Source organism: Phoxinus phoxinus (genome assembly GCF_949152265.1).
Source record: "Phoxinus phoxinus genome assembly, chromosome: 11".
Taxonomy (NCBI): Eukaryota; Metazoa; Chordata; class Actinopteri; order Cypriniformes; family Leuciscidae; genus Phoxinus; species Phoxinus phoxinus.
The window spans coordinates 26,034,138-26,056,267 of record NC_136886.1 but is presented as its reverse complement, the minus strand read 5'-3'; the positions used below and the strand labels follow the sequence as shown (position 1 = coordinate 26,056,267).

Below are 22,130 nucleotides of genomic sequence, written 5' to 3'. Positions count from 1 at the left end.
GCATACTGTCGATTCTTAGTTCTATAGAGTCCAGTGAGTGCTGAATGAGCTGGCATGTTTATGGGGCTCTTTTATAGATGCACTTATAGCAGTATTGATTTCCACTGCATGTGGACACTGCATGTGTGAGGTGCTTGTGACAGTATCAGAATGTTGCTTTTGAGGATTTGTAAAGCCATTCTCTGCTGCTTTGTGCGTTTGAACAGAGCTCCAGTGTGTGTGGGGTGCTAATCCTGTGCTATCATTGTGCTTGCCCCTGTTGTTCATCTGTCTTGAACGTGCCCTGGGGGTGCAAAGCACTGATGCCTCACCTCATTTCCTCGCTTTAATAAAGCAAGATGAATTGGACCATGGCACACACTTGTGTCGTGGTGTGATCCCTTTAATGTGGGGCATATTAAAAATGGAATGATGATTTGAATTAAGCTTTATTATGAGTATCGTGTTGAGCTCTGTGCCTATTTACCAAGTATAACTGGCAATGAAAATGTGTCCTGAGATAGAAGTACATGTCTCACAAAGCCAGATGACATAATCAAGTGGGAGTCTGAACAGGCGTAAAGCACATGCCTAGTGTAGTTATGACACTGACCTGCCTTTTGCACTCCATTCAGTCTGCACTTGCCAGACAGTGTTTGTGTGATTGCTTCTGTCTGCTTAGACTTGAATGGAATTCCTGTCAGCTGTATTGTGATTGATGTAAAGCAATGTAATAACCAGTATTCAGAAGGAGCAAGCAGGATGCAATGGGGCTAAAGGCCCCTTCTGAGTGTTTTTCTCCCAGAACAACCACAGTAATTTCCTATTTTTCTGAAAGAGAAGTATTCTTAATTGTATTTAGTGTGCAATTGTAGTGTACTTCAAATCAAAACTTTATAACTGTACTTGAAGATAATATAAAAATTTGTTTTTTTAAATGAGTCATTTAAATGAGTTCACCCAAAAATGAATATTTTCATTACTCACCCTCATGTCGGTCAAACTAATAAGACTTTCATTCATCTTCGGAACACAAATGAAGATCTTTTTGATGAAATCTGAGAGCTTTCTGTCGCTCCAATGACAGTTACTCAACTACCACTTTGACACTTCAAAAAGTTCATAAAGAGCTTGTAAAACTAATCCCGAATGAATTGAATGGTTTAGTCCAAATCTTCTGAAGAGACTCGATCGCTTTATATGATGAACAGATTTAATTTAGGCTTTTATTCACATATAAACGTTCATCAACTGACACATCAGTTATGATAAACAAGCTCTATAACTGTTTGCTTGACGTGCGAGAACCAATAAGGTTCATTCTCGTGTTACGCAGCACGTTTGAGCTTCTACAAGAACCAATGAGATTCATTCTCGTGTTACGCAGCACGTTTGAGCTTCTACAAGAACCAATGAGATTCATTCTCGTGTTACGCAGCACGTTTGAGCTTCTGCAAGAACCAATGAGGTTCATTCTCGTGTTACGCAGCACGTTTGAGCTTCCGCAAGAACCAATGAGGTTCATTCTCGTGTTACGCAGCACGTTTGAGCTTCTGCAAGAACCAATGAGGTTCATTCTCGTGTTACGTAGCACGTTTGAGCTTCTGCAAGAACCAATGAGGTTCATTCTCGTGTGTTACGCTGCACGTTTGAGCTTCTGCAAGAACCAATGAGGTTCATTCTCGTGTTACGCAGCACGTTTGAGCTTCTGCAAGAACCAATGAGGTTCATTATCGTGTTACGCAGCAATTTTTTATTATTTTTGTGTGAACTAAGCCTTTAAGTGTAATTAAGTGTTTCTTAACACACCTAATAATACACATATTAGTTTCAATAGAAATTACATTAAAGTTTATTTTAGTTTACGATGCATGCGTGTCAGTATTCGGCAGCAGACTTTAACCATATTTCAAAGACAACATCAGTAACTATGAAATTACATATAAAGATGTACTTAAGTCATATACGTAAAAAAATATATATAACATTTAAAATGTTTTATACAATAAATTTTCATATTTCAATATTTAATGTAATAAGCAATTAACTGTCTGAAAACATTACATCCAGTTCACACTTAAGGATTACTTTATAGTATATTTTTTATATGCTACTTCTTTTGCACACGGGTAAACACCTGTTCGTCTCAATGCACTGCAAGAGTTTCCTGATCCACGACGGCATTGTGCACAATGACGAGCTTCATTTGATCTTTATAGTTGTATATGTAGCTAATAAGATATTTTGAGAAAAGTGTTTACGATGATTTTTAAATTTTGTTTTAGTGAGATCCATTTTTCAGTAACTTTTAAACATGGTGTTAGGATACAATTTGGTGTAAAAGGCTCAGTTAAAGGGACTAAATGATTCACTGCTGCCAAAATAAATCATCAAAACCGCAATGCCAGTTTGAGGCAAAAGAGGCAAATGCAAAATACCTGTAGTGCAACGGATTGTTTTCTATAATTGGAAAGAAATAGATCTGTTGTGGAGGATGTGCAGAGTGTGCTCACATTGCAGTCATTAGGGAAATAGCAACAATGAAAATACGTGAGATGACACACATGATGAACAGAAAACTGTTGGAGTTGCTAAAGTGGTTATGAATTAACTTTGCATTTAAATATTGTGCTATTCCTTATTAACAAATTATACTTCTCCATAAACATAAAAAAAATTATCATGTACTTTCTCAAGTTCTTGTTGTAACCTATCAGTAGGCCCATGTCTCCTTTTGCGGTGAGTGTAAGGATACAGAGCAGCCTTAACTCAGTGGTTATTGACTGGTATAGTGTGGAGCCCTGAGGACTGGTTGACTGAGATAGATCAATCTTTGTGCTTAGTCCCGAGCCTCGGGGAGAACCAGCACTCCCCACCAGTCACGCATGACCAGACCTTGAACAGCTCTGATCTGCTATCATCAGGGGATCATTTAAAGGTTAATCAATTGATTTCAAATAGATCTCATAATTTGAAATCGAAGGTCAGGCTTTTAATAGCCGTTTGTCTATGACCAAAACAATTTGAGAGCAAATTAAACATATATATGAAAGTGAGCCTATGCCCTTTCCTAATGCGACTGGATCAGAGAGAGGGAAACAGCGACTCATGTTTTCATTGGGAGAAGCGAACTGTGCCGAATAAATTATAGCTGACATTTGGATCTTGATGAAAAGGTTGAGCCTGAGACACAGTAACTAAATAATGTTGAATGGTCAAATGCTGCAGGCAACATTTCAAAATCCATTTCCCCTGCAAAACTGCAGCGAGTAGCAATAAGAGGTCTTTAATTGGTTTGCCCACTGAGTAAACCTTTCTTCGAAGCGGGCATTTTCTCCGGGCCTCCGCCAGTGCGCTATGCTATACACACAATTAAAACCATGTATCGGGCCTCCTGTTTAAAACACAGGACTCCTCTGCATGTTATCTGCAGTTATTGTCCCGTTCAGAAGGTCTTCGGGGTCTGTCAGTGTTTCTGGGCCTTTCTTAATTTAGCCCACGGTAACGCTCCCCTTCGCTTCTACATAATGGATGATTCTGCACTCCACCATGCAGGAAAGGTTTAATTAAATCATATTCCAATCATAATCCATGTTGTTAATTAAACTGGATAATTTATAAGTACAAAAGAGGGTATTTATTAGCTGCTCTGCGGTGCGGCGTATTAGAAAGCACCCCCCATCCCCCATCCTCTCCCTGTACTATTGATGCCTTCACATGATTGATAATGGAACGGTGACTGCTGTACTATTTGTCTAATGGTGGTGCAATTAAATCCCCTTGTAAATGACCCATGCCTCATTTCATCCTAATCTATGGAATTTTGATTGAATTTGTCAGCGTTAATTGAAAAATACTGCTATTTAATGTCTGCATTGCAGTTGCGGATCAGCCTGTCTTTAATGAGACCGTGTCCTTGTGACCCTGGGGAGGGGGTGAGGGGATTGCCCTTGATTTGGCATGGAGGCAGAGGTGGGGGCGCGGGTCAAGGTTTTTAGGGTGCACGAATGTCCCCAAAGATTAGGACTAATCACCAGCGTGAACGGAGAAAACGGGCGCATTCCTTTTAATTATGTGGACCAAATGATGCTCACATGGGCAAAGATTTTACAAATATGGAGACACGTTTATTGATCAGCGATTCCACTGAATAATTCATTATTTAATCCCCCTCCCCCATTAAACATTGACAATTTCATTATTGTTTTTTTTTATTATTATTATTATTCAGGGTTTTGGAATTGTGCCTGCCTACTGGCGCATGATTTAACATGAAAGCTTTATCTGAAGAAACGTCAGAGAATTAGCCTATAGGTTTTTTTTTATACTTCACTAGAGCAGATTGTTTACGGATGTAAATAACACAGTGTATGTGCGAATGAGGGTTATTAACTGCTGATTCGCAGATCATAAGGTGTCTGAAATGACTGACTGCTATAAAGGGCAGAGTCTCATGTCATTGGCCAAAGTCAGTCTCATCTGCAGGGTTAGTCCTATAGCGGGGCGAAAGGTGGTGACGATTCTAGGGGCCCCTGGAACGGTAAAATATTTATTTTACATTTACAAAATTACATCTCAGAATATGCATGCACTGTGGCCAACAGGATGGGTTTTCATTAACTTCAATACAAAAAAAAAAAATTCAGCAGGACCATTAGATGCCACAATACACATCAGATCACATCTCACATGATCCTTGTTTTGACTGTTTTGGAATGTGAGACTGTGTTAGTGACGTTCTAATTTAAGAGACAGCAGCCAGCGCTCGCGGCTCAGGCGCGTCAGGACAGTTCCACATAAACGGATGAAACTGGACCAATGGCAAGCGCAGAGTAACGGTGGGCGTGGCCAGAGCGCATGGTGGAGACGCTTAAACCGAAGGAGCGTAATTCAAACTCACACTTCAGTAGATGATCACAGCTGATACTGCGAGTGCGAGGAGCAATTTATTGTGACTTCCATCAGGTCGGAATGAAAAGCGGCCAAGCAGAAGGGACAAGGACGCTGAAATAACTCAAGGGAGGACGATAAAGCTCATCTGAGATGCTCGACCTTCTTCTCGCCCAGACATTTCTCAGCAAGGGATTTGCGTCGTTTGTTTGTGTTTTAATGCACTCGTCTCGCTCTATTCTTACAACGAAAAAAATCAGCTTGGCACTGAACTAAGTCGAAACAGATGCAACGGTTTTACGCGCATGCAGAGAGACATTCGCAGGATTACCAAAACATCAGAGAGTGTCAGTGTATGACACTGTCCGGCAGTGAGATCCTCATCTGAGACGCACAGGGAGACAGCTGCTCCCACAGACTTCAGGACTTTATAAACTAGCCATACACGATCATATGAGTGCAGCTTACAGTACACCGTTCATGATGATGCAGCGTCCGGTGGGAAGCACTACTGCATTCAGCATTGACTCGCTCATCGGAGGTCCACCGCAGCCCAGTCCGGGACATTTCGTGTACACGGGCTATCCCATGTTTATGCCCTACCGGTCAGTGGTGCTACCTCCTCCGCCACCGCCACCTCCTCCAACTCTTCCTCAGAGCGCGCTCCCCGCGACCCATCCGCACCACCCGATCCCGGGCTTACCCAGCGGGTTCTGCTCCAGTCTGGCGCAGGGCATGGCGCTCACATCCACGCTAATGGCCACGTTACCCGGCGGCTTCTCCAGCTCGCCGTCTCAGCAGCACCAGGACGCGGCGAGGAAGCTGAGCTCTCAGTCCATTCACGCCATGTTTGAGAAATCTCAGGATATCCGTTTGGATGGAGAGGATGGGAAAACGTTCCCAACGAAAGATTCAACGACCCTTCCATCATTCCACGACTCGCACACCTCTACAGGTGAGATAAAGCCAGCCTTCAGAACTCCTCACACTTTCAGAAGGTGCATTGTTGTGAATAGGTTTGCATTGAACAAAGTCCTTATTGTTTTGAGAAGTCTATAAAAAATAATGTTTGAAGAGCAAATCTGATCATGCCATGCATGTTCAATAAAAGTAAAACAGACTCATAGCTGTTACTGATTCTTATGTTCTCAAATTTTAAAATGTAAAAAAAATAAATAATAATAATAATAATAATAAATATTTATCATTCCAATGTCATACGTTTTGTTCTTACTGCTTTCTAAGAAACGAATTGTGTGTCTGCTTTAGGCCTATACGCTAAAATAAAATTTGTCACTTAAAATTCAGTTTACCGAGTTGCAACGAGAAATGTGGGACGGAAATAATTATATAAAATCTCCCGGAAATAAAATGTCATGATTGTGGGATTTCAGTGACACACACGTGAATTAAAGGCCCAAATCAAGTTTTCCAGGGAATAGTGCCTGAGGCCGAGCTGCCATCAAGGACTAAATTAGCTCATTTTAATTGAGGGATCGGAGGGCCAGCGGTGTTTAAATGTCCATAAAACTGTAAGCAAAATTCACTGTCGCCTGGATCATTTATATGTAGGCAGAGTTAAATAAATGTAGTCCCGCATTATTGTATTATAGCCTACCGTGTCTGCAACCGCAACGTAAAGAAAAAGGACATTAGCTGAAGGGACAATTTGATATTGAAATCTGAAATGATGAAAAAATATGGTGTTTGTAAAATAATCCATGTTTTAAAAAAGCCAAATGATCTCAAGAGATGCAGAAGGGGGAAAACTTTTAGACCGGTTTGTTTTGAGGTGTGCAAACTACTTTCCTAAGAGATCCATCACCGTGCGTAATTGCGCGTAAAAGTGGCAGCAATAAACAGGAAGAATGTGTTGCGAGACAAGACTAGGTCAGATTCTTATGAAAACACACAACTTGTTTCCCCGGCCACACTAGTCAAAACTAAAAACACAAATGACCTGACAGCAGATGCTTACATTTAGATGTTTTCTTCTGATAACAGTTCTTAAAGTAACTCTGCTATTATTTCATTCCCATAGTGCGAGGTCACAGCAAAGAAGACGCGAAGGAGGATGAGTGTCACAGGAAAGATGAGAGCTTCTCCATGGACAGTGATTTAGATTACAGCTCCGACGACAACGGGCCCGGGAACGCGATGTGTCAGAAGGAAGACGGAGACGGCAACGGGGGACTGGACGACGGCGTCCACGGTGGGAATGGGGCGGGAAACACCACGTCCACCGGGAAAAATCGGAGAAGGAGGACGGCTTTTACGAGCGAGCAGCTCTTAGAACTGGAAAAGGAGTTTCACTGTAAGAAATACCTATCCCTCACAGAACGCTCACAGATCGCCCATGCCTTAAAGCTCAGCGAGGTGCAAGTCAAGATCTGGTTTCAGAACCGGAGGGCCAAGTGGAAACGTGTCAAAGCGGGAAACGTGAACTCCAAAACCGGAGAGCCCTCCAGAAACCCGAAAATTGTGGTGCCCATTCCGGTGCATGTTAGTCGGTTTGCAATACGCAGCCAACACCAACAGTTAGAACAGGCCAGACCTTGATACACCAGAGGACCAAGACAATTCTGAGAAATCGAAATATAACCAAACTGTTCTTGAGGAACCCAGGACACGCAACATATATATATAGTTTTCGTTTAAACTACAGAGTTGTGCAAACGGGGGGAAAAAGAAAGCAACAGACTCAGTTTGAACGAAAATGTTCAAAACTACTGGGAGGGAGAAACTGCTGTTTTATTTCCAACTTTGGACCAAATCACGAACACATTTTAGTTCTTGAATTTCCATGTATTTAAAAACTTAATCAGTTTTATGTTTAGTTTTGTGTGACTGTCTAGTTCACGTGTTTTTCGCAGAGATGAATATTATCCTAAAAGGAGCACTTCTGGTCTCTGCTGAAGAACACTATATAATTCAATTAATAGTAAAATTAACACCATTCCCTCGAATTTATAAAACAACCTGTTAAATATGTGCTTTTTATTTTTTTATGGTAAATAGCCTTTATTTAAATTTTTGTTTCTTGCATTCATTTCCCTTTTTCTGTAACCTTTTCAGACGTCACGGGCACGTTGCTAATTTATTTAATATTGTGAGAAGAAGAAAAAAACTTGCTAACGTTTCATGAGTTTACTGACTTCAGAATATTGTGTGGATTAAAGCTGGACCATAAATAATTGTTTAAAAAAATTGTCTTTTTTTTTTAAGCAACACGTAAGTTCACTGAAGTGCGCGTGAGGGGGAAATAACCTAAACTACATCATCAATTCAAATACATTGAGTGGGCTAGACTTGTTTCTTTACATTATCATTATTTGTGTAACTTTTGTCTTTATTATTTTTTCTTTATAATTTGTAGCTCTATTTTAAACATAAGTTAATAATACTTACTGCTAATAATGTTATTTGAACGGACTTCCGCTTGCGCATGTGTTCCGCGCAGTCTCTGCTCTGTTAGCACAGAAGATCTGAAATCATCTAACCTCGTCATGTGTGAGTCGGGTGTTGTGACAGGAGGGTGTGGTTCATGAATAGATTTCAGGGTCATGATGAGAGACACAGCCTCGTGTCAGCCTTGATCTCCGGCCGGCGTTGACCTGCCACATTTTATACGACGAAAAGTAACGAGCCTATTCGTCACACACGGGGCACGTCGGGAAAGATTGAGACGCAAATGTAAATCAAAAATAATTTCGCAAACAGCCTCTGCTGTATATGCAATTGATCATAATACAACGATTTAAACCTCGCGGCTCTTGACATTTCTATATATTATGTTCATATTTTTTTCCCTTACTCATTTCGACAAATTGCTCATAGGCCAATTCAAACCTCTTTTTAAAAATAGTACACCAATTTTAATACTTTATTCATCAATATGACCATATACTGTTAGCTATATAATTTTGCATTTGTGTCTGCATTGAGGCGTGTCAAAATATACATCATTCTCTCAACAAACGTAAACCTGGGGTTCATATTAGTTTCCAATTTCGACAGATTAATTACGAGTTTTTTTTGTTGTTTTTTTGTTTTTTTACAGCAAACTTAAATTCTACAGCCCTGTTATTTTCACCAAACTTTACACATTCATTACAGTAATTTAAGAACATAATTTATTGATATATAATTAATATAAGTAGAATTTGTGATATGTATTATTTTATTTATGATTTATAAAATTATTAATTAATTTAGAAAACATTTATTTACCCTATTATTATACGTTTTAAATATATATATGTGTATTTTTTTATATCAAGTAGAAATTAGTACTTGGTAAATAAGAAAACTGATTACAACTGACAAAACAAAATTATAACTGATTACTTTAATAATAACAAAAACAGTTTAATTACAGTCTGCTGCGCAAAATCATTACACATTAAGTACTTTTTTTGTAGTAATCAGTATGTACCTTTCTATATAGAGAGTAACATGAAAAATGTAACATGAAACAAAAAGTTATTATGACTGCAGTGGTTAATAGACTCAAGTTTCATAATTAAACTGGAATTCAAATTTTTCTTCCTAGAGAAATTGAATTATTGTTGGTAGTAGATTTATTGTTGTATGCAAGTGCAAGTCCTGAGCATCGCAATAGATCAGACATCATCAGTGCCTCATCATCACTGACACACACACACACACACACACACACACACACACACACACACACACACACACACACACACACACACACACACACACACACACACACACACACACACACACACACACACACACACACACACACACACACACACAGTGTAGACAATTGAAAAGTGCTGGTCTGAATGATGTTGGAAAATAGACAATGCTTTCATATCCATTGACATGAAAACTGCAGAAAGACATTTCATAAGGAACCGTGATTAGAGAGAGTGAAAGTGAGATCTGACAATTACCTAAACTCTAATGAATTTTTGTGCAAATTGTAATCAAGGCTGTCCGTGGTGTCTGACAGATAAATGGGCCCGCGGGGATCGGCTCGGGCCGCAGCTCTTCACTCCAGCTTGTCCCTCCTGCACTAAATTAACAGCGTCAAATGAACCTCATGATTAATCCTGACGGAGAGCACTGGCTGCACAACAGTGAGAGCACTGAAACACACACATATGCTGGAAGTTTCTGTCAACAACAAAGATAACACCAATGAGAGAATGACAGACACATTTGATTTATTTTTTGTTAAGTTTTGTAACATGAAACATTACTCAAAGTAATTTGAAACAGTTTTTTATTCAATAAAACCTTTTTAAATTATGACCAACATAATTGTAATCATGATGAGAGATTAAGATTAGTTAAAGATGTTTTTCATTTATAGATCTGCATATTGACAAACGCACCTACATACAAAAAAATATCTAATTTATTAAATGTTATTCAATCTTTTACCGGTATTAAGCACAAAATATGTTAGTGCTTTATGTGAGATTTATCACAACAAAGCAATAGTTAGTTGCTGATTTTCCCTTTTAAGTTGAGATTTTTCTAATAGATCTAATTAGGCGGACACAGAAAAATTCCAATATTATGATTTTATAGTAACAATCATAACTGCTATTAATTATTAAGCATGTTTTTTTCAATGAGCATCAAGCAGTCAGTTTGTGTATGTAAATGAGAGCGGGTGAGTAATAATAACACCAGTTTAACCAATTTGAAAAGAGCTACAGGGATGAAATCACTTACAAATCATTCACACATATCATATTAATGCATGTTAAATGACAGAACAGGTGTCATCCGATTCTTGTTCAACTTAACAAATTATATACTAAATAAATTTTTTTAAAGTTTTCATGGCCTGGCCAAAAAAAGAAAAAAGAAAAAGAAAAAAGAAAAAAAAGAACGAATACTTTGGCATTTTACAGGACAAGTAGGCTACATTTGACAATTGCGAGAGACTAACACACACACACACACACACACACACACACACACACACACACACACACACAATCCCCTGACACTAAACCTCCCTTCACAGAAAACTTTCTGCATTTTTACATAAAAAAAAACATAAAACTGGTATGATTCACTTAGTATGATTTATGTTTTTTTCCAAATGGTCCCACATTGTCAAAATCTTAACTTTTTTACTCTTTGTGGGGACATTTGGTCCTCTAAATGTAGGTTAAACAAAACACACACACACACCACACACACTTCATGTTTTAAAGGGGCATTCCATGGACAATGATTTTTATACTACACAAACTGTATATTCTATCCCCTGACCCTAAAACTACCCATCACTAAACTAAACCCTAAACCTACTGTACACATCAGAAAACTTTCAGCATTTTTACATTTTCCAAAAGTCACCAGCGTTTAGATTTATAAGCTGTTTTCCTCATGGGGACCAAAAAATGTCCACACAAGAACAAAGATTTCAGATATTGCCATCTTTGTGGGAACATTTTGTCCCCATAACATGGGGTTAACCAGGACCCCACACACACACCTTGTGTTTTATGCACTGATTTTATTTGCTATTTTCATTGAATTTCCTATAATTGGCCATTTAGAAGGAAAGTGTTTACAGTAAAATGAAGATGGGGTGATGATGGTTATGACAGTTTGAATTTATGCATGCATTTTAAAACGTCCATGTTTTCTATTAGTGTTTCGCCCCACCTCGGAACTGATGATGAAGCACAGCGCTCTTTGCACTTGACATTAATTCACACAATTTAAGCACGAGTAGTAGATTTATTAACTATAATTTGTAGCAGAGAAATATGGGATTACATCAAAGATAAGACACTGAGTTACAGCAGTTAAAACAGAGCGCATTACAACACTGTACGGCAGGACTAGAGAGTGTGATTTTCCAGCGCTTTCTCTCTGAACATTTGGATTATCATCACAACATGATGGTGCAGCTCACGCCTCATTTCAGGGCTTCTCTAGCATTTCTAATGCCATTATTGTGTGTGTGTGAGAGGGACACACACACACACACATATCATGATAGATGAACAGCTCTGTTAATGCACTGAACCAGTGCTGTGCCTCATTGGATTTCTAAGTGGAACTGATTTATGATGAGAGATGATCACACTAGATCTGGGCAAGATGCTTCAGGGTTTTGTGGTTCTGGACCACCACTGACATTTTAAGGATTCATTTCCCATGGCTCCTTTAGCCCGTCAACCTTCAACAGCTTACAAGCTGCAAATGTTTGTGAAAAGAAAACAAACACACTTCCTGTCAGTCACTCATAATCACGCTCCTACTTCCCCTCTCAACCACGAAACATTTCCTCTTTCTGTAGATTGCTCTTTTCTCCCTCTCTGCCTTGTCTAATCTCTTTAATTACATCTGTTTTCCTGGGCCGCGGAGGCCTCTTTTGTCCTCCCGGTCAGGGGGCAGATTCAAGCCCCGCATCCCCTCCTTGGATGCTTTGTGGAGCAGCGGCTCTCTTCCTGCGAGGGAAAGGATGAGAAGGGGATTAGAGGATCTTTATCTCATTAGAGACACAGTGAGTCGGCAGGGCCCGGCTTTAACGCCTTCATCTGCACCGCGGAGGCCGGAGAGAGGATCGCACCCGCTGAGAAACCCAAACTAGGCGTTCGGGCTGCGGACATGCGAGAAGCACTAAACATACACGTGTGTTTCGATTAGCTCAACACTTCCTAAAACAGTTGATTTGTATTTAAGATATGTGAAGTAAATTCCAATATCAATATATATATATATAAACAAATCAAACAAAAGTAATTGAAATAGCTCAACACAACAAATTCTCAAAATTCAACTGAAAATGCAACTTTTAATGACTTCTGCAGTCTCAAAATTATTCAACCCCCTGGATAGAATCCCTCACAACAGTACAGATCTCATGAACACCTGATGGAAATAATCAAGGGCTTCATTAGTTGCACCAGGAGCGCTTGAGCTAGAACACATGAAATATCTGAACTGGCTAGCTTTGTTGAGCGTCACGATTGACTGCTTGTTAGAAATATGGCAAACGTTAAAGTTAACAGTCCAAAAAGTTAAGAGAAGATATCACCCTTCACAAACATGGGACAGGATACAAAAAGATAGCAAAGGCACTTAATGTTCCTTGAGACATCGTTGGAAGCATAGTTTGCAAGTTTCAAAGTTAAAGGAACAGTGGTTACACTACCTAGAGCAGAAAAATGAAGCTATCAACGACTGTAACCAGATTTCTGAGAAGATAGGCTCGGAAAAACCCTTGAGTGACTGCAAAAGACCTGCAGCAAGACTTTGTGGCCACAGGCACTGAGGTTTCAACTTGGGCAGTACGGCACGTATGAAACTCAGACGGTTTCCAAGCCAGAACTCCAAGACGTACACAACTGCTGGCACAAAAGCATGGGAAAAGTGCTCAGAATCATATATAAGCCACAAAAGTTTTGGGATTCCATTCTGTGGAGCGATGAATCAAACTCTACGGCCCTATGGGTCAGCGGTATGTCTGGAAGCATATGCTGAAAAGAACACTTAATATACTGATTTTAATATCAATGTATGCGTGTATCCAGCACAGACTTTCAATGAATTTAAGGTCTGGAAAAGGATTCTTCTCCCAACCATTCTTTCACAATTTGAGCCTGATGAATGTTGACATTGTCATCCTGGAATATGGCCAATATGTGTCTTCCTACATAAAAAGATACACACTCCATCAATTAGGTTTAGAGTAACTGTTGCATATAACATGCTAGATAATAATCACTGCAATAATGATCCAATCACAGACTCTTAAGCATTTGCCTATTCAAATCAAAACAACCACTTATATACAAGTCATATATACATACATATATATATACACACACACACACACACACACACACACACACTATAAAAGGGTACAAAATCGAAAATTATATTAAGAAGCTTTTTATTGAAAAGAGACATTACAGTATAAGACTCTGCATCAGGTATAATTTTCAACACAGTACTGTACAGCTGACACAAACTCAATATAATAACAACAATAATAATTAGAAATACAACACCGATAATTCGAATCAGAATGATAGTTGTGATGTCAATGGACTGAATAAAGGAACAAATGCAAAACCCAAGTAGTGTGAGAGAGCTCCTCCCCTTTCAGATTAGCATATTCATAAATAATTAAACGGGTCTCTTGGGTTTGAACGTAACACGGAGACTGTTGATGTAATGAGGTAACAAACACAAACGAAAACAAAGTAAACAAACACAACGGGTTTCTCCATTTGTACATCTATTTACACAAAGTGACGACCGGTGAATGGAAACTGAAATAAAAACGAGGATATGTTCAAGCAACTTGGAACGCACTGATAAAGCCCGCAACTGTCTGCAGGGCTGGCATGATCCTTCGGTTGCTGTCATGGTATTGGTTGGATTTGTGTCTCTTTTGCTCATTCATGCTTTCTTTATTCAGTTACAGATAGACAGATGATCAAAAAACAAGATTTGCTCAAAGTGATGGATTACAAAAGAAGGAAATGGGAGGACTGACACACACACACACACACACACACACACAAAAAAGGTTCACAAGTTGTTCATAAGGTTTTTTTTTTCATATTAAAATGGCAGACTCTTTAGCGTCACCTGTCGGGGTACAGTCATTTTATGAAGACAAAGACATTTACACAAGGAAGAGAACATTTACATCCGTTCATGCAAAAAGAAAATAAAGAAAAACAGTTTTCACAGAAAGGATTCAAAGTGGACATTATATTGTGGGATCTTCACAACAAGTGATCGGGTTTGTGTAGTGCATTTAGTCATAAATAATGGTTATTGTGGTAAAGCCTCTAAAGGCCTGCTACGTTATATACAAGGCGAAAACTGCACCCTTGAGCTGAAAATCAACATACCTCAACATTTCTCTCATAGTTTACATCCTCACATCCTTCACTAAAGCTGTTCAACTCTCACTGTTGTCTAAACTATCTAAGTTTCTCTACATATTCCCAAAATGTCTATCGACAAGCTTGAAGACTTTCCAGTTGTGTGTATTGCGGAATGTCAACTCTACAACACAGAGCCTCTCACATCTCCAACCCCAAGCCAAGTACCTTCACATTTCTACTACCTAGCGAAGAGTAAAATCAATGGAAGCTGAGATTAAATGATCAAAGCCCATTAAATCATATTATGGAGTACGTCAATATCAAACCCTGCATGGGATCTTCTGTAATGATATACGACCTGAGACAGAGTCTTACATCGGCTTTACATCTCTCAATAACAATGGCAGCTCGGACCGCTGGGCTGACGTTCAAGAACGCGGCGAGGAATTATTACCTGGCGGAATTTTGGCTTCGTATTGCTTTAATACTCCTTGACACACAATAAAGGAAGAAGATAAAGGCGAGGAGGAAAAATAACCTCTGAAGAACAATTCAGAGAAATAGGGAGAAGAAAGAGGGAACTCGACTCACAGGCACACTTTCAGACACCAAAACCTGCACTGAAACAAGAAGAGGGGCTGGTAAAAATATTATAATAAAGGCTTATGTCAGGGGGGGTTCTTCAAATACTTTCAATATAGTACACTACTTAGAGAAAAAATAGAATGAAAGAGAAGGAAGAAGTATGTACAGATTGGGATTGAAGACCCAGAGAGCCCTTCTCTTCACTGAGATACATGAGGTTTCGGACTCTGCAGTGTAAAGTGTGTGGACAGCAACAGACAGAGATGACCTGAGAGAGGCACGCCACTGTACGAAAGCAACGGCCGCCACGAGCAGATTGCGTTACAAAAGAGTCCTGCATTTCATGATAGTCTGTGCTGAGAGACGAAGCAACCTACCTGTGATATATTACGTCCATTGAAACGAGGAAAAGCATAGCGGTGGATTTCTTTTTGATGACGAACATGGGCATTGGGCAACATATAAGGCTAGTTTGACGTGTTGAAAGATTAAAAATTGGCTAAATAAAAGCTGGTGAAAGTAAAAAATGTAATTCCCTTTTTACGTCTGAGAAACATAAATCTTTAAACACCTTTTTAAGAATCCTCCGTTGGTCCAGTAATGAGCACTAAGACAAATGCTACTCAACAATGTTAAAACAAAAAAAGGTTTAAAAGACCATGTCAGATTCAAACTTCAAACGTACAAGTTTTCTGTAAATGTCATTACATCCTTTCACATTCCTTTAAAATAAAGAAGAAAAGAAGACATAATGGACATACTGACTGAATTAGAGTCAGAACAGATGCAAAGAGAAAGTCTGAGGGAGAGAGAGAACAGACAGAAAAACCAGTGTCGAAGTGGTGAGATGAAAGTCCAGACACGCATGGTGACCAAGTGAAGTTCTCTGGGACTTCTCGGTCATTTTGAAGATTCGGCGTAAAAGCATCCCATCATTTCCTATTGGACTCCACAGAAAAGAGGCTGATAAGATGTGTCATCAGTTACCGAATACATACACACCCTATTCTCCCATCATGCACTTGGTAGCTTCAACTTTCGCAGTCAGAAAAGCAGAATCCAGGGTTGTTTTCATTTTTGTTCCACGATGCAGCGAGACATTGGACGAGGGCACTCTCCCAAAAAAAAAGAGATGACACGACTGGCCAAGACCTTGCCATGACAACGTTTCCAACTAGAGAGATTGTAGAGTCAGGGTGCGGATCGTTTCATTAGAGGGAGGCCGTGAGTGCAAACACAGAAGCTCTTCTCATGCTTCATCATCATCATCATCATCATTCCCTTGAGTCTGCTATAGTTTCATGATTCTGATGCAGTGGAGCTGTACATATGAAGGTGTGTATAGAGAGGGAGGAGGAGTGCGTGTTCATGTGTTCATGTGTGTGTGTGTTATTCCTCATATAACTGCACTGTTCATGCTGCTGCAGCTGTTATTGCGATTATTGTTCCTGCGGGACAGGTTGGGTGTGGCCATGAGCGGGTAACGCTCGTCAGGACAGCCGTACTGAAGGAGGATGTCCATACACTCCTGACTGTTAGCTTGCCGTGCGTACGCCAACGCCGTATTGCCGTGAGCATCCCGTGCCATGATGTCCACGCCGTACTACAGAGAGACAGATGAAGAGAGTTAAGCAAGAGAACACCTGAAGATTTACTTTTTAAGAGCAAATGCAGTCAGAAAAATCCTCTGCTGTCCCTGGCTGTGTGTAACACCTGCCACTAATATCCTTCATACAAATGCGTTGTAATTATTATTATTATTAATATTATAATTATTGTTTTACTTATTATATAATTTAAATAAGGTCCCTGTTTTAACACCTTGAACAAAGAGACCGTTATTGAAGAATGTAGTTAAAACTATATTTGAGCTCTCTGATAAGAGAAAGTCAGTACAACAGTGTTAGAAAACAGACTTTAACGTCGTCATGAAACAGAAGTTGTAAGTCTTTTCTTCTCTATTGTGATGTATATCCGAGTGAAACCGCTTCTCGAACAAGAAAAAGATTAGGGCGGGGCTTGATTTTGTCCATCAGAAATTATTGTTTGAAAATATTCCTTACATTTTAAATGTACCCCTGGGTAATGCATGTAATAATATTACAATTTTTGTATGACTCCAAATGATTCAAATTGGTCTGATTAGGACGATATTGTCAGAATGGCTTATCTTGTCTTGATTTGTTCCAATTCAAACAGATTCATTTTAAGAATAAGAAAAATCCGTTTTTCAAAAATCCTTATCGGTTATTAATCACTTCAATCTGCAGATTACTCAATGTCTTCACTAGAAATATGTAAAAATTCTTGAATAGAGCTTTCATGGGCTTACCGTCAGAGGTATATTTATGCAATAGTTATCTTTACTTCTCTCATTCAAACACAATTGTATGTTCTTCAGAATTAATAAAATTAATTAAAACTTGCAATAATTATTTAATTATTAAACATTTTATGGACTTAATTCCATCATTACAAATTTTGTTCCATTTTCTTACTGTGGAAATTGCTGAAGTGTTAAACAGATCAGACAGGAGTGGTGCAACCTGCGCCTGATGAATATTCATGTATTCATGTGGAAAGACCATTCATTTGTGATCCGTTGAGCTTTTAGGTTTCACATTTGGTGTGAAAAGGTCTTTGCTCCAAAACACACCCTGGCCGGTAGTTGGCTGTGATAAACCGAGTGTGTGCTGTAGCTCTTACCCATATGAGCAGTTGCGTGATCACAACATTCCCCTTGCGGCAGGCCAGGTGCAGGGCTGTCCGGCCGTCACCTTCCCCGCAGGTTTCGTTGACCTCATCTCTGGAGCCGTTGGCCAGCAGTATGACCACGAAGCGCAGGTCTTCCTCCGCTGTGGCCCGCAGTAGCTGCTGTCCTAGAGACAGCTCAGTGCACGCCAGCGATGCCAAAAACAACTTCTGCTCGTATTTGGCCCTGATCCAGCGCTCGCGTTCCTCTCTGAAACAACACACACACAGAATCTACAGTTAGGCTCAAGATTGAATTAACGCGGGGCCGTCAACACGCGGTTCGCACCGGTGGCATGTTTTGATCTGGCTCTCATTCCAAATGACATTTAAAATTTGATGGGATTCGTGTACTGCTTTTCGATTTCATTTCTAGCACAGCGCCAAACATTTACTAGCACTCACATCTCCATTACACATCTAGACTTTAATACACTAGGAAAAATATTATACTGAGCAGTACAGAAACAATGCAACCACATTTTGAATGGTTGCTGTGTGTGTTTGTGTAAATGTATGTGTGTAAAGCCTTGTTTATACTTTTGCCTCCGCTAACTGCGCACGCTCCGCCCCAAACGGACGAGGCGTTTATTCTTGGCGCGCTCGCCGTCGCACTACTGTTTGAAACATCAGGGGCCGACTCGCAGTGTTCTCTAAACCACCAGAAAGCAGCGGTGAGAAGTAGTAAGGTACACACGTGACGACGTTTGTTTTTATTACACTTTTCGACCAAACCCACGCTACAAAAGAACCAAAGAATCGTGTAAAATCCAGTAAACCTTGACATTATTACTTGTGACAGAACTAAATATATGGATATGAGAACATATGTATAAAACTAAATTAAACAACAGAGCTGGGCAGTTACAAAAAATGCCATGCGCACAACGCACACGAACCGCTACATAGCGATGAATTGAAGTTACTTATAATTGAAAACGACACTATTCAATTTGTAATAGATTCAATCGATTTGCTTTAAAGCAATCTATTGTATAACGTGACATAAATAAACAAGACGTGACTTGAGTGAAGTGCCGATTTGCAGTTCATGCAAACATCAATGGTAATATGATCCGTTGTTTTGTTAACTGCTGTTTTGTTTAATTGTTCATTGAGAGAAAAAGTGAGCATCACATATTAACATATTCATCTAAATGCCGCTTCCAGCAGCATGGGTGGCATCGGGATGTTCGCTAACAGTAAACCACTGCAAAGGAATTTCAAACTTATTTTGACACCTAAAAAAAGAACTTTGCCGTGAATACAGTATATCGGGGCCTTAAGATTGTGAGTGTGTGTTTGACAAGTTAACCAAGCAAACGCAAACAGGAGAGGGCCATCAGAAATGGCTGGATCGTTTACAGCACCCCTCCTCAAACTGTGCTATGATAGCACTTAATCTCTGTTAATCCCCACAGAGTCAACAGCCTTTCTCAGACAACTCGGGATTAGTTCAGCTTCAGCTCCTATCTGAGGGGAAGAGGGAGTTCTGATACCCCCGGGGAGGGGAAGGGAGTTGGGCAGAGGATATTGAGCTGTTCCCTAAAACACAGTTGCCCATCGGGGAGTCCAAACCCATGAGACTAAAGAACAGACATCCTACTGTCACAATTCCTCCTCACCAGGAGCATCTGGACAGGAACAAAGTGTACACGCGGTGATTAGAGATGTCAGGACTAAAGTCTGACTCAACACACCAATGGAGTCATTTCCATTTTCAGGTTTTGACAAACAGAAATCACTTTTAATTAGATATAAATGAAAATTACGTTGTTATGGAGAAGTATAGTGTAGGATTTGTGGGAACATGAATTTTCAATGTTTCATTTGAATGATCAACACACAATTCCAGGAACAGGCACACAAATGTACGACATATTGAATGGACTGTACTTCTACAGTCTTGGTCAGAGCTACCCTCTGAGGTACCCTTAGAAAATATGACCCTGTGAAAATAAATCTGCATTAATACTTTTGACCTTTTATAAAAAATAAAAATCACAAAAATCGAATCTTTCATTGAAGTAAAAATAAAAATGGGAGGAAATCTCATGAAATAAAAATGTTTTTCTCTAATACACATTGGCCACAATAATTGGCACCATTTCTCTCAATACTTTTGCAACTTCCTTTCGCCAGGATAAGAGCTCAGAGTTTTCTCCCATAATGCCTGATGCGTTTGAAGACCTGACAAGAGATCAGAGACCATTTCTCCATACAATTCAAATTGCCAAGTCCATGTTGATACACTCTCCTCTTCAGGTTTCTATAGGATTCAGGTCAGGGGACTGTAATGGCAATTACAGAACCTTAAATTTGTGCTCAGTGACCAATTTTGGTGTTTGTTTTGGATCATCGTCCAGGTGAAGGATCAAACCACGGCCCATTATAAGATTTTTAGCAGAGGCAGTCAGGTTTTGATTTTTTATCTGTTGGTATTTTATAGAATCCATGATATTATCCATCTGAACAAGATGTCCAGAACCTCCAGCAGAAAAATAGGCCCACAACATTAAAGATCCAGCAGTATATTTAATCACACGTTTTTTAATACCTATGTGCACCAAACCTGTTTGCTGCGAAAAAGCTTTTTTTAAAAAAAGTTCCATCTGACCATAGAACCGGTCCCATTTAAAGTTCCAGTTGTGTCTGACAACTGAATATGCTGGAGTTGGATAAGACCAGAGGTCTTTCTTGAAACCCTCTTAAACCACTTGTGGTGATGTAGGTGATGTTTTTTGTTTTTTTAAGGCTCGCTTGACCCATAAGTCTCATCTATTTCCTGCAATTCTCCAGCTGTGACCTTTGGAGAATCTTAGGCCACTCAAACTCTCCTCCTCGCCGTGCATCAAGACAATATACACGCGTCCTCTTTGGTCTTTGTGTTACCTCATATTTATACTGTTGTTAAACAGGAACTCATGGCTGGATAATTTCATGTTCCTAGACCAATAGTGTGTGTTAAAATTGTAAATATGAAGGGGAATATACATACAGATATATTTTACTAAGAATTTCTAGCGGTACCAATAATTGTGGCCAACGTGTATTCGAGAAAAACATTTATTTCATTGTGATTTCCCCCCACATTCATTAGTTTTACTTCAATGAAAGGTTAGATTTATGTTATTTTTTAAATGAAAAATTAAAAGGATAAACAATGCAGATTTATTTTCACAGCCTTCTTTGATCATATTTACCAATGGTGCCAATAATTCTGACCACGACAGTATACCTCACAACCTAGTTTTAATTTCTGTCCAATTACATATGTACAGAGGAGTTAATAGGCCAATCTTTCAAGTTAATGTTAACTACCAGAAATGTATTTTATAATATGTTGAGTAAATATTCTGAATATAATATTGACACAATTTAAGTAAAAGTTTTCATTAATATTTAGTGTAAAATAAGTGAATAAATCAAAAAAATTATTCATTTTAGAATAAACATCCATTTACATTTAATTTTATTCATGTATATATTACGGAATTATATTGTCCATTGGCCATTAAAAAAATCCATATAGATCAACCACCAACACAATGGTTCAAAAACAGGGGGTCTTGGCTAACTTCAATGGGGGCCCCAATAAGTGTTAAAATTATTCAAATTAAGTTATATTAGCACAATATTAATTAAAATGCCCCAAACACACAAAAAATAATAACAAACAAAGCTATTCCAAGAGGAAATTGCACCTTGGTGCTTCTTGGGCCCTAAATATGTGTAACCAGAGATACATCTCAGCTTAGAGAGGTCCTTCAAATATTGTCTTGGACATTGGAGGCTTTAGAGTCAAAAAGGTTTTGAACCATTGCACTAGTGTGTGAATCTGATCTTTAAACAAAAATAAACAAAAAAATTAATATTAAAATACATTTAAATATTATGCTTAAAGTTATAAAAACAGCCCAATTTGTTTAATCCCAAGTTGATATGGTCTATCCACTGCTTGTAATAGAAGAAGCCACAGCCATGATGGGCTTTGAAAGATGAACTCAAGTGTGTCTCAAAGGGTTAAACTCGGACACCCCGATTACAAATTAGCCTTGTATGGATGTCAGGGGC

The 22,130-nt window shown here is 39.1% G+C and overlaps 2 protein-coding genes across 6 annotated transcripts in view; one reads left to right on the top strand and one right to left on the bottom strand.

Moving 5' to 3' along the window:
* The first annotated feature begins 4,877 nt into the window (after positions 1–4,877).
* On the top strand, positions 4,878–8,069 carry gbx2 (gastrulation brain homeobox 2). Its single transcript, XM_079628789.1, has 2 exons — positions 4,878–5,824; positions 6,911–8,069. Exons 1-2 carry the CDS (start codon positions 5,323–5,325, stop codon positions 7,426–7,428), a joined length of 1,020 nt encoding a protein of 339 aa, XP_079484915.1. The 5' UTR covers positions 4,878–5,322; the 3' UTR covers positions 7,429–8,069.
* Positions 8,070–13,749: 5,680 nt separating this feature from the next.
* The window catches only part of agap1 (ArfGAP with GTPase domain, ankyrin repeat and PH domain 1), a 175,592-nt gene continuing 167,211 nt past the window's right edge, over positions 13,750–22,130 (bottom strand). For all 5 annotated transcript variants that reach the window (XM_079629328.1, XM_079629329.1, XM_079629330.1 and 2 more), the window contains 2 exons: positions 18,012–18,267; positions 13,750–16,908 (listed from right to left, as the gene is read on the bottom strand). In XM_079629328.1, the coding sequence (XP_079485454.1) occupies positions 16,702–16,908; positions 18,012–18,267 (463 nt within the window). In that variant the 3' untranslated portion in view covers positions 13,750–16,701. The remainder of the gene's footprint in view (positions 16,909–18,011; positions 18,268–22,130) is intronic.